This window comes from Portunus trituberculatus, chromosome 46 (genome assembly GCF_017591435.1).
Source record: "Portunus trituberculatus isolate SZX2019 chromosome 46, ASM1759143v1, whole genome shotgun sequence".
Classification (NCBI taxonomy): Eukaryota; Metazoa; Arthropoda; class Malacostraca; order Decapoda; family Portunidae; genus Portunus; species Portunus trituberculatus.
Genome location: NC_059300.1, coordinates 18,547,381 through 18,559,876, shown reverse-complemented (window position 1 = coordinate 18,559,876; position 12,496 = coordinate 18,547,381). Strand labels below are relative to the sequence as shown.

General features: G+C 43.9%; 2 protein-coding genes across 2 annotated transcripts in view; one reads left to right on the top strand and one right to left on the bottom strand.

The window, feature by feature from the left end:
- Nucleotides 1-12,496, top strand: part of LOC123519884 (McKusick-Kaufman/Bardet-Biedl syndromes putative chaperonin-like) — a 79,053-nt gene that overhangs the window by 27,507 nt on the left and 39,050 nt on the right. The gene's annotated exons all lie outside the window — the stretch shown is intronic.
- LOC123519749 lies at nt 9,229-10,620 on the bottom strand. The gene has a single exon (XM_045281252.1). The coding sequence runs from the start codon at nt 10,618-10,620 to the stop codon at nt 9,229-9,231; it is 1,392 nt and encodes a 463-aa protein (XP_045137187.1).

Genomic DNA, 12,496 nt, shown 5'->3' with positions numbered 1-12,496 from the left:
GAAAAAAATACATGCTTGGTACAATGCTAGATGCATACAAGCTAAAAAGGCAAAACATAAAGCTTAGAAGAAACTCATAAAACAGGGAAATGACTATAACAGATGGCAGTACAAAGATGCTAAAAATGATTATATTAGAGTGAGGAGTGGGGAAGAAAGAAACTTTGAGAAAGATGTAGTGAATAAAAGCAAAGATGAACCCAAACTTTTCTACAAGTTTATAAATAGCAAAACAAAGAATAAGGAAACAATTGAAAAAATAATTAAAGAAGGGAAGACATACCAAACAGAGAAGGAAATGCGTGAAATAATGAATGAGAGCTTCAAAACGGTGTTCACTGCAGAAGATGATTTCACAGAACCTAATAGGACATGGGATTGCTAGGGATTAGAGGAGATTGTAGTGCACAAAGAGGATAACGGAAGATTATTGGATAATTTGATGTCAAAAGCAATGGGGCCAGATGGTGTATCAGTCTGATTGTTAGAAAAATGTAAAGAGCAACTTCTGGATCCAATTTGGGAAATAATTACAAGTTCAAATAAAATGGAAGAGAGGAAACGTAATACCGATATTTAAAGGAGGAAAGGCAACTGAACCACTAAACTACAGACCAGTGTTACTTACAAGTGTCTTGGGGAAGTTGTGTGAAATAATTATCAAAGAAAAATGGGTTAAATTTTTAGAAGAGGAGCAAGTCATATCAAACAGACAATTTGGGTTCAGGACAGGGTAGTCATGTGTATCAAACTTATTAAGCTTCTACTTGAGAGTTATTGCAGGACTTCAAAACAGAGATGGATGGGTAGACACAGTATAGGTGGATGGGTGGTGAGAAGAAACTCAGAAGTAGCAGGAGTACTTTATTTCCCTAGCGTTTTGCCCATAGGGCTTCCTCAGGTATACTGTTACGACACAGTATACCTGGATATTAAAAAGGCTTTAGATAGAGTCCCTCATGGAAGACTACTTTGGAAACTAGAGAAAATAGGAGAACTGTGAGGAACTTCACTAGAATGAAGAAGAGATTATTTGAAGGATAGGGAAATGAGAACTGTGATCAGAGACACATGCTCAATTTGAGGTAAAGTAACCAGCGGAGTGCCACAAGGGTCAGTGTTAGCCCCCATTATGTTTCAGATTTATGTAAATGACATTTACATTGGGATAAACAGTTATATAAATTTGTTCGCTGATGATGCAAAGCTACTAAGTTATCAAAACCAGAGAGGACTGTCTGCTGTTGCAGGAAGATATAAACAAGATCTATGAGTGGAGCAAGAAGTGGAAATTGAAATTTAGTGCCAAGAAATGTCACATAATGGAACTAGGAAAGAGTAAGAGAAGACTGGTATGGAAATATTTGATGGGAGAGGAACAAATAATGAAGACTAAAGAGGAAAAAGATCTAGGAGTGATCATACAAGAAAATCTGAGCCCCGAAAAGCACATAAGCAAGATATTTGGACTGTCATATAAAATGTTGACTAATATAAGAGTGGCATTTCAGTACATGGAGAAAGATATTATGAAAAAATCATCACAATCACTCCAAGTCTGGAATATGCAGCAGTGGTATGGTCTCCGAGCTCTAAAAAATATATAAGAAAATTGGAAAGGATACAGAAGATTGCTACAAAGATGGTGCCGGAATTAAAGGACCCCACATATGAAGAACGACTGAAGGAAATGGGACTGTCAACTAATGAAAAACCGCGGTATTTCATTAGTAATTCACTATCACTCGGTGCCACAAAGTCGAGGTTATCCTCATGGCATGAGCATATATGAATACTAAGATATGATATCCATTATAGCAGGCAATAGAGGAGTGGAAACAAATATTGTGGTGAAAGCAACACACAAGCTAAAAGGGTCGCAAGAAAAAGAAGCGCCCGAGTCGCCGCAAATCTCTGCCTTGTCTGTGGCCAATCTCATCTCTGCTTTATTTTTTGGTATTCCATGTAAGATTTCACTTTATGCAGTACAAAACAATCCTTTCTTGGGGGCAAGGTTTGTAAAAAGCTAATAGAAATGTTGTTTTGTGAACATAAATGCATATATATAAGACAGTAACACCACCTGGAGAGGTGGTGTTCCCAGCAAACTGAGAGCAACCTGATAGCAACCTCGTCACCGTCCCTAAAAGCGTTCATGGATGCCATTTCGCGGCAGGAGGTTGCTCTGAGGTTGTTAAAGAATTTTGGATCCAGCTCCCACTCTTCTTGTGCCTCATTAGAATTACATGTTTGTTTTACGCAAATTTTGATATACGCGATGCCTCTTGGAAAGCATCTATCACGTAAATCGAGAGTTACCTGTATATGGATAATAAGAGATATGAACCGGGAAGAGAGGGAGAAGGAGAAAGTATTAAGAAATGAAGGTAAGAAAAAAAATATTAGAAAAAGACGGAGACCGAGATTTTTTTTTTTTTTTTTTTTTTTTTTTTTTTCTTTCTTACACAATGGCCTATAGCGCCTGTAGGTATACTTGAGTAGTATGTATAGGAAATGCTGTTCAGCTTCCACCCATTAGTGGTGCAGGCAATTTTGTTTATAGTGGTACCCATATTAGGGCCCATATTACCACCCAAGCGCATCTTTGGTGTAACCACCTAGAACCTGGGTACTATGGTGACATGTAGGTAAATTTAAACCATTCAACAAATGGCATGGTGGTGGGATTCGAACCTACACATGGTCGTCTGCCCGATCCCACACTCACCACCTTATCCACTATGCCACTGCCTCCATATGACACAATAAACAAGCCAAAAGGCATGCTAGATACCATTGTAACTTGTTTTATTCATTTACGATTTACAAAGCATGTAAAAAGGTGGTGAGCAGCAACTGCTTACCTGTGGGGGTCACCAGAGTGACTCATGGTAATTTGTGGTCCTGAGCTGCTTGGATCTGTTGCCTGCCAAAGTGAAATGCTAGTTATTCATTTCTGTTTGAACATTGTTGAGCAAGCGTGGATAACAACTTTGCTACAGTGAGAGAGAAAGAGAGAGGGAGGCCTGCTGGTGTGAATTGCTAGATATGCACATCTATCTTGGAGAAGGTAGTAGACACCTACCGAAATGATAATTTACTCCCAGTGAGGTCTAATAGTACTAGTTCAGGGGTGCTGTGAACCTTCCATTAAAGGTAGTTGTGATCTCTCTGAACATTTCCCTTTGTGTTTCACAACTCAAGAGGACAGTCACAGCCTGCCCTCTAAAAACAACTCTCCTTCTTCACACAAAACTACATGCACATACTACGCATACACCCTTCACTTAGAATTCAAAATAAAAAAATGGCAACTCCAAACCTAGCCTCGGAGTCCCCTTCTTGGGAGGGGACCAGAAATGTCCCTAGGTTAGACTCCTCTCTTGATAATGACCCCAAATGTCTTGACATCTTCCTTAACATTTTCTACATTAACTTCTGCAACATTCATAGTCTTAGATCTAATTTTCAATCTGTGGAACACCACCTCTTCTCTACTAAACCTCATCAACTTTTCCTCACAAAAACACAACTATCTGAGGCAACTGACAGTAGCCCCATCTCTGTTTCCTCCTACTTTCTCTATTCTCATTTTCATTCCAAAGCTGGATGTTGTGTCTATGTGCGCAATGACTTAACTTGCTCTCGTGCCCACGCTCTTGAATCTTCCAAGTTTTCCACCATCTGGCTTCAACTCAATAGTCATTCTCTAACTAAATTCATCTCTGCTGTCTGTTTCTCCTCTAACTCTTCTGATTATAGTAAATTCTTTGACTATTTAACTTCCAAAGTGGAGCACATTCTGTCTCTCTACCCTTTCGCAAAGATTTCCATTTTTGGAGATTTTAGTGTTCACCACCAGCTTTCGGCTTTCCTTTCCCTCCACTCACCATCCTGGTGAACTAGCCTTCAACATTGATATCCTCCATGAGCTAGAGTAACTGGTGCAACACCCTACTCGTATTCCTGACCGTCTTGGAGACATGCCCAACATTCTTTATCTTTTCCTCACCTCTAATTCTTCTGTTTATGCTGTCACTCTATCATCTCCATTGGGCTCCTCCAGTCACAATCTCATTTCTGTATCTTATCCTATTTTTCCAACCCCTCCTCAGGATCCCCCAAAGCGGAGGTGCCTCTGGCGTTTTGCCTCTGCCAGTTGTGGGGACTTGAGGAGGTGGTACATATGTTGATTTTCCCTGGAATGATTACTGTTTCTGTGTCAGAGACCCATCTCCTTGTGCTGAATGCATAACAGAGGTGATAATGTCTGGTATGAAGACATACATTACTCATTCTTTATCTCAATCTAAACTTTCTAAACCTTGGTTTAACACAGCCTGTTCTCGTGCTATGCATGATAAAGAGGTTGCCCACAAAAGGTACAGGGGATCCTTGCAATTCGACAGGGTTAGGATGGTTTTTCATTGGTCGAATCAGGGTTTATTCAAATCATGAATAATTTTTCCCCATAAGATACTTAAGAATTAGGGGAAATAGGGACCAACCTCCAGCCTAATCTCCCAAAACATCACTATAACCTCTAAAAAACACTAACTTAGACTAAATCAGTACTATGAAAGGCTTCATTTTATAGCTTTTTAAACACATTACGGTGCTGTACAGTACATTTTTGGAAATAAAAAACGCTTGCAGTGGTCTCGCAGTACTTGTCCCCATTCTTCCAAACTGTTGATACTGTTGATCTAGGGACACCCATATGCGCTGCAACGACACTGTGAGCTATACCTGCATCACACTTTCTTATAAGCTCAAGCTTATCTTTGAAAGCAGGAAATTGTGCTTCTTAGGGCTGGGGCTGGATGTGGCTTTGCACAGCATGGTCGAAGTGGCGTTGAGGCAGGAGGTGGAATGGCGGAGCTTGGCCTACCTGGATGACAGCTGGGGTGAGAGTGAGGCTGAGGAAGCGATGTATAGGGTAGTGTCGGTTTACACTTCTGCCTGGCGGGATGGCGGTGGATTTGACCGGGTGGGTGGCACGTGAGATATGAATGTCGAATCGGTGAGTGAGTTGGTCGAACCTTGAGGATTGGGTATGTACCTTATATTTCCGCCCAGAATCATGCTAAGTCTGTTCTTCAACTTGCCAAACATTCCTTCATAAATAGAAAATGTCAAAATCTTGCAAACTCAAACTCCCCTTGAGACTTCTGGCATCTAGCCAAAAACATCTCTAACAACTGTATTGCTTCATCTTTCCCTCCTTTATTTCATCCTGATGGCACCACTGCCATCTCTTCTGTTTCTAAAGCTGAACTCTTCTCTCAAACCTTTGCTAACAACTCCACCTTGGATGATTCTGGGCTTGTCCCTCCTCTTCTCCTCCCTCTGACTATTTCATGTCTTCAATTAAAATTCTTTGTAATTATGTTCTCCATGGCCTTGCTGGCCTAAACCCTCAGAAGACTTATGTACCTGATGGCGTCCCTCCTATTGTTCTCAAAAACTGGTGATCTTCTGGCTTTCCTTACTGAGTCTTTTAGGGATCTTGGTGAAACTTTTGCTGTCGCGTTAGACATATGAAAAGCTTTTGATAGAGTCTGACATAAAGCTTTGATTTCCAAACTACCCTCCTACAGTTTCTACCTTTCTCTCTGCAACTTTATCTCAAGTTTCCTTTCAGACTGTCCTATTGCTGCTGTGGTAGACACCCACTGTTCCCCTAAATCTATTAATAGTACTCTTCCTCAGGGTTCTGTCCTGCAACGACACTGTGAGCTATACCTGCATCACACTTTCTTATAAGCTCAAGCTTATCTTTGAAAGCAGGAAATTGTGCTGCTTAGGGCTGGGGCTGGATGTGGCTTTGCACAGCATGGTCGAAGCGGCGTTGAGGCAGGAGGTGGAATGGCGGAGCTTGGCCTACCTGGATGACGGCTGGGGTGAGAGTGAGGCTGAGGAAGCGATGTATAGGGTAGTGTCGGTTTACACTTCTGCCTGGTGGGATGGCGGTGGATTTGACCGGGTGGGTGGCGCGTGAGATATGAATGTCGAATTGGTGAGTGAGTTGGTCGAACCTTGAGGATTGGGTATGTACCTTATATTTCCGCCCAGAATCATGCTAAGTCTGTTCTTCAACTTGCCAAACATTCCTTCATAAATAGAAAATGTCAAAATCTTGCAAACTCAAACTCCCCTTGAGACTTCTGGCATCTAGCCAAAAACATCTCTAACAACTGTATTGCTTCATCTTTCCCTCCTTTATTTCATCCTGATGGCACCACTGCCATCTCTTCTGTCTCTAAAGCTGAACTCTTCTCTCAAACCTTTGCTAACAACTCCACCTTGGATGATTCTGGGCTTGTCCCTCCCTCTTCTCCTCCCTCTGACTATTTCATGTCTTCAATTAAAATTCTTTGTAATTATGTTCTCCATGGCCTTGCTGGCCTAAACCCTCAGAAGACTTATGTACCTGATGGCGTCCCTCCTATTGTTCTCAAAAACTGGTGATCTTCTGGCTTTCCTTACTGAGTCTTTTAGGGATCTTGGTGAAACTTTTGCTGTCGCGTTAGACATATGAAAAGCTTTTGATAGAGTCTGACATAAAGCTTTGATTTCCAAACTACCCTCCTACAGTTTCTACCTTTCTCTCTGCAACTTTATCTCAAGTTTCCTTTCAGACTGTCCTATTGCTGCTGTGGTAGACACCCACTGTTCCCCTAAATCTATTAATAGTACTCTTCCTCAGGGTTCTGTCCTGTCACCCACTCTCTTTCTATTATTCATTAATGACGTTCTTAACCAAACTTCTTATCCTATCCACTCCTGCACTGATGATACCACCCTACATCTTTCCACGTCCTTTCAGAGACGACCAACCCTTCAGGAAGTCAACAGATCACGCAGGGATGCCAAAGAATGCCTGACTTCTGATCTTTCTAAGATTTCCGATTGGAGCAGAGAAAATCAAGTAGTGTTCAATGCCTCAAAACTCAATTCCTCCATCTATCAACTTGACTCATCCTTCCAGACAACTGTCTTCCTCTTCCACACTGAATATTCTCAGTCTGTTCTTTACTCATAATCTTAACTGGAAACTTCACATCTCATCTGCTAAAATAGCTTCCATGAAGTTAGACGTTCTGAGGCGTCTCCATCAATTTTTCTCACCCCTCCAACTGTTTTCTCTGTATAAGGGCCTTATTTGCCCCTGTATGGAGTATTCTTCACATATTTGGGGAGGGATCCACTCACACAGTTTTATTAGATAGGGTGGGGAATCAAAAGCTTTTCGTCTCATCAACTCCCATCCTCTGACTGAATGTCTTTAGCCTCTTTCCCACTGCCAAAATGTTGTATCTCTTTCTATCTTTTATCTCTATTTTCATGCTAACTGTTCTACTGATCTTGCTAACTGCATGCTTTCCTGTGGCTTTGCTGCACAAGGCTCTCTTCTTCCTCTCATCCCTATTCTGTTCAACTCTAATACAAGAGAACCAGTACTCTCAATCATTCATCCCTTTCACTGGTAAACTCTGGAACTCCCTATTTGTTGCTATATTTCTGCCTTCCTACAACTTATATTCTTTAAGAGGAAGGTATCAAGACATTTGCTCCTTAATTTTGGCTAATGCTTTTCTTTTTTGTAGAGAACCAGCACCGGTGTTTTCTCTCTCTCTCTCTCTCTCTTTTTTTTTTTTTTTTTTTTTTTTTATTTATACAATAATACAGTAAATACAAGAGCAAGTTACATCGTACATTACATACACTTAGCAACTTTAAGTAACTAAAGGGCCATTTTTAGTGTACCCTATCTAAAAGTTAAAACTTTTTAACTCTCCCGCCAACACAAAAACCAGTCATTAATAGTTTTCTTAAAATCCTGCAACGAGCAGTCACTTATATCCAGTTGTGTGGCTAGAATAATGTTCCACCATCCTACGTAAGTATTCACAAACTGTCGCTGGTGGTGCCACGTTCTGCATCGGGGCTGCAGGAGTTCCTTGGGGGCGAGGGTGACAGCTCGGGTGTGCACTTCAGCCAGTCGGGATGGCTGCCGGAGCGCCTCTAGATGGCTCACGTGACACACGTGCACCTTATACATAACGGTGATTCCCGCCACGTCCCTCCGGTGTTGAAGACTGTGGAGGCATGGCTCCTGGCCGGTGTTATTGCCTTTAATGAGTCGCGCCGCCTCTCCTGCACTTTGTCTAAGAGAGCAAGGTGCGTGCGGGCCGCGCCTCCCCACGCTAGGCAAGCGTACTCCAGCGAGGATCTAACTTGAGCTTTATACAGCAGCTCTAGTCCCTCGCTGTCCAGGAGCCACGATATCCTCCTCAGAGAGGCCAGCTTCCCGATGCCTCTCTGGCAAGCCGCTCAATGTGCGTCCTGAAGGTCAGTTCGCGGTCGTAGGTGACCCCCAGCACCTCCACCTCGTCCTGCGGCGTTAGTGTTTCCCCACTGAAGTCGAGTTGCAGGGCTGGCCTCGACCTGGAGGCAACAAGCAGCTTTGTCTTTGCGGGCGAATCTCACTTGCCATGCACTGCCCCAGGCTGTGATTTGTCTCATCGTGTTGCCGAGTCGGGACATCGCAGCGGCTTCTTCCCTGGAGCTGAAGCTATGGGTCAGCGTGATGTCGTCTGCGTAAGCCCTGGTGTTTGGGAGGAGGTGCAGCAGGTCATTTATATACAGGTTCCATAGCAAAGGGCCGAGGCAGCTCCCCTGAGGGACACCTGCTTTGACGGGCTGCACCTCAGACTCTTGTCCTCCAACAGTCACTCTCAGGTACCTGTCACTCAGGTAGTCACTGAGGAGTGACAAGAGGGCCCCGTTTACTCCTGCAGCACGTAGTTTGTTGACCAGAGCTGCATGCCACACCCGGTCAAAAGCGCCCTCAATGTCCAGCGCCACGACGGCAGTGGCCTTGCCTTGATCCAGGGCAGCGCTGAGGTCTGTTGTTAGCAGCAGGTGCAGGTCAGCCGCTGACCGACCCTGCCTGAAGCCGAACTGCCTTGTACAGATAAGGTGGTGCCGCTCGAGGTGCTCAGCGATTCGTGAGCCCACGACGGTCTCCATCACCTTACTCAGTACAGGCAGCAGGAAACAGGGCGATAGTTTTTTGGGACACTTTTATCACATTTTTTATGCACTGGCACAACACTGCTGGTTTTCCATATTTGTGGCCACGTACTGGTCTGAAAGCACTGATTGAACAGTGCGGCGAGTGGGTGGGCCAGTTCACTAGCACACTGGCGAAGCAGTCGGGGGCTAATTTTGTCCGGCCCCACAGCCTTTTTTTCCATTCAGGTTCAGCAGTACCTTCCTCACCTCTATTTCATTTGTTTTCACTGTCACTATTTTGTCCTGCACTATTTCTGGGAGAGTGGGAGGAGCTTTTTCAAGGTTGGGGATGCACATTTTTCCGGCAAAGTGTTTTGCCAATACGTTTGCCTTGTCCTGGGCAGTATGAGCCATGCTGCCATCCCCCCGCGAGAGAGAGGGGATGGTAGTGACTCGTTCGTCCCCTTTTTGTTCTTTAACTATGCTCCACCACCTTTTTGTCCCCACTTGGCCGCCTTTCAGTTTTCCCTTGAGGTTCTCTCGCCACCGTCCAGTAGCCCACTCCTGAGTGTCCCTCATATGCTGGGTCGCCTCTCTATGCCTTTGCCTGTTCCGTGCCGTGGGGTGCATCTTGTAGGCTTGCCATGCGCGGTACTTGGCGTTAGAGGCAGTGCGACACTCAGGTCCAAACCAGGGCTGATCAGAAGCCTTGGATTTGTACTGTGAGTGCGGCACCCAGCGTGCCTGCAGAGAGTGGAGAGTCTCGGTGAACCGTCTCGCCTGCAAATCGGTGTCTCCTTGCAGCACACTCTGCCAGTCCCACCCCCTCAGAGCGGATCGAAGTGCTCCCCAATTGGCAGCCTCCCACTTCCAGAGGGTGCGAGTGTGGCACTCCTCACGTGGTTTGCGGAAGTGGAGCTTGGTGAGCACAGCCACATGATCTGAGGTGCCCACAAAATCTAGCGGTGAGCACCGGACAGTGTGGGCTGGGAGATCCGTCACCACCGGATCCAGGGACGACCCAGACCTGTGTGTGGGGAAGGTGACGAAGTTCTGCAGGTCATGCACCACTAGCAAGGAGTTGAAGGCATTACGCACAGTGTGTTGGTTTAGATCCCCCACTATCAACACTTTATCACACTGGCTGGCTGTCATCATTGCGTCCAAGTTCGCTGACAGAAAATCTATCACTGCTGTGCCCTGCGAAGGGGGGCGATAACAGCCAACAACCAACACTCCTTTACTGTCCCTGTCAGTCACCTTCAGGGTCAGAAACTCCAGTTCCCTGGGTACGGGCACTGGAGGCTCCACCACCTGAACATTCACTGTGTCTTTGTAACAGAATGCCATGCCCCCTCCCTGCGTGGAGCGATCTTTTCTGACCCACGGCGAGTACCCTCGTACGCGAGCATAAGTCTGCGGCACGCTGTCATCCAGGAAGGTTTCACACACGAACACAATGTCTGCCCTGTGTCTGTTAATTGCACTGTGTGTAAGTTCACCAATGTTTGTGTGGAAACCTCTTACATTAGCGGACACGATTGTCAATTCATTGTTGGGCAGCATATATGGGCGGGATTTGGTGTGGCGCCCCGCCATGGTGGTAGGTGGGGGCAGGCGTTGTGTGGGGCCAGGAAGGGTGGAAGGCTCTCTCTCTCTCTCTCTCTCTCTCTCTCTCTCTCTCTCTCTCTCTCTCTCTCTCTCTCTCTCTCTCTCTCTCTCTCTCTCTCTCTCCTACATAAAGAAAAAAAATAGTTGTTGGACAAATGAGGATAATGAAACTTACACACAGAGAGAGAGAGAGAGAGAGAGAGAGAGAGAGCTGCAGCTAACTAAAGGGCAGACAACGTACATATGCAAACTAAAAGCTCTCCAATCACTTGATTTTTGTCTTCATTTACTGGTCTTTGGATTTCTACAATTTCATTTCTTTCTTCTTTTGACTAAGGATACCGTATTTAATGGCTCATAAGACGCACCTTTTCTCCAGAAAAGTCTCAGGAAATCAGCCTGTATCCTATGAGGCCAAGGTTCAGGATTGAGGCAGTGGTTAGGGGTAATCTATGGTAACATAGACTCCAAAATCAAACCCCCAAATATCTTTGCACATGTCAACAAAGTGATGATTGGTACTACACCACAAAATAAAAAAACTTCCAAAGTAACAATATATGATAAGTTAATAAGTCATACTTACTGGTAATTCGCTTAGAATGACACCTTTTAGGAAGAATTTGCCTGAATGACCATACACCACGCATTGTATGAACCAAGACAAGACACGCAATCATCAATCGGCGATCTTGATTTTGACACAGGCAAGCTTTACTGCTTTCTTTACAGTGTAATACCATTACTCCTTGAGGTAAGACACACTTGCATACAACTAAAATTGCACCTATCTTTTAACATTCTTATTTTGCATACATGTAACAAAAAATAATAAAAAAAATATATATATATGACTTTTAACCCTGTAGCCTCTCAGACTCTCAATCACTGGCAATGCCATATTCCAGATACATGTTTATATCTCTCAACAGGATTGGCACGTAGGCTACTAGGAAATATCAAAGTTTTAAATGCAAATTATTGGGATCTAATAATTATCTAAATGCATGTGAGAGTTTTCAAATGACAGGTGAAATCCTTCACCTTCATATTTAGAGCTTAAATCTGCTCATTTGTCTTTTTATTCATTCCAATTTCTGCCAAAACTGGGTGCATCTTATTCCACAGAAACAAAGACATGACAGTCTATTTACTCTATTTTGAGTATTAGTGACTGATGTTTATTGATCATACATATGTGTTTATGTAAATAATGTATAAATTGGGGTACTGCATGAATGAAACATTGTTAATAATGAAGTGGAATGGTATGAACGGTGCTCGAGGTTTCAGATCTCCATGAAGCTCGCCGCCGTGACTGAGCGGCGTGGCGAGTTGGAGGGGAAGGAGTGATGGGAGAGTTAGTTACTCCTACACCACCACGGTGAATAATAGAACTTAGAAAATCGTGACGGACATAAAAGTGGACAGAAAATAATCCCCACGATTATACCCAACCACAAACGTTATAAGTCAACGTAATATATCATATCCGGTTAACCACACATAACGATACTTTCGATCACCGGCTCGCTGCCTAAGAACATGACAATGATTTTCCCTTCTTGAGTGTCACCGAGACTCAATATTCACTGCGTTCATACTCAGGGATGGATGGTAACTCTCTGCTGGAAAGAACGAAATGGACCATGTATAATCAATAGTATGACTCAAAAGCAGTTAACGGATATGAATATTGTCAGAGTAAACAATGATACAACACTTACTTTTTTATGTTAATTGTCGCACCTCGTAACGCAACCTAAGACTCACCCTAATACCTACAGACTGGCTAGCTGATGTAAATGGGTTCTTAGGCAGCGAGCTGGTAATCGAAAGTATCGTTATGTGTGGTTAACCGGCT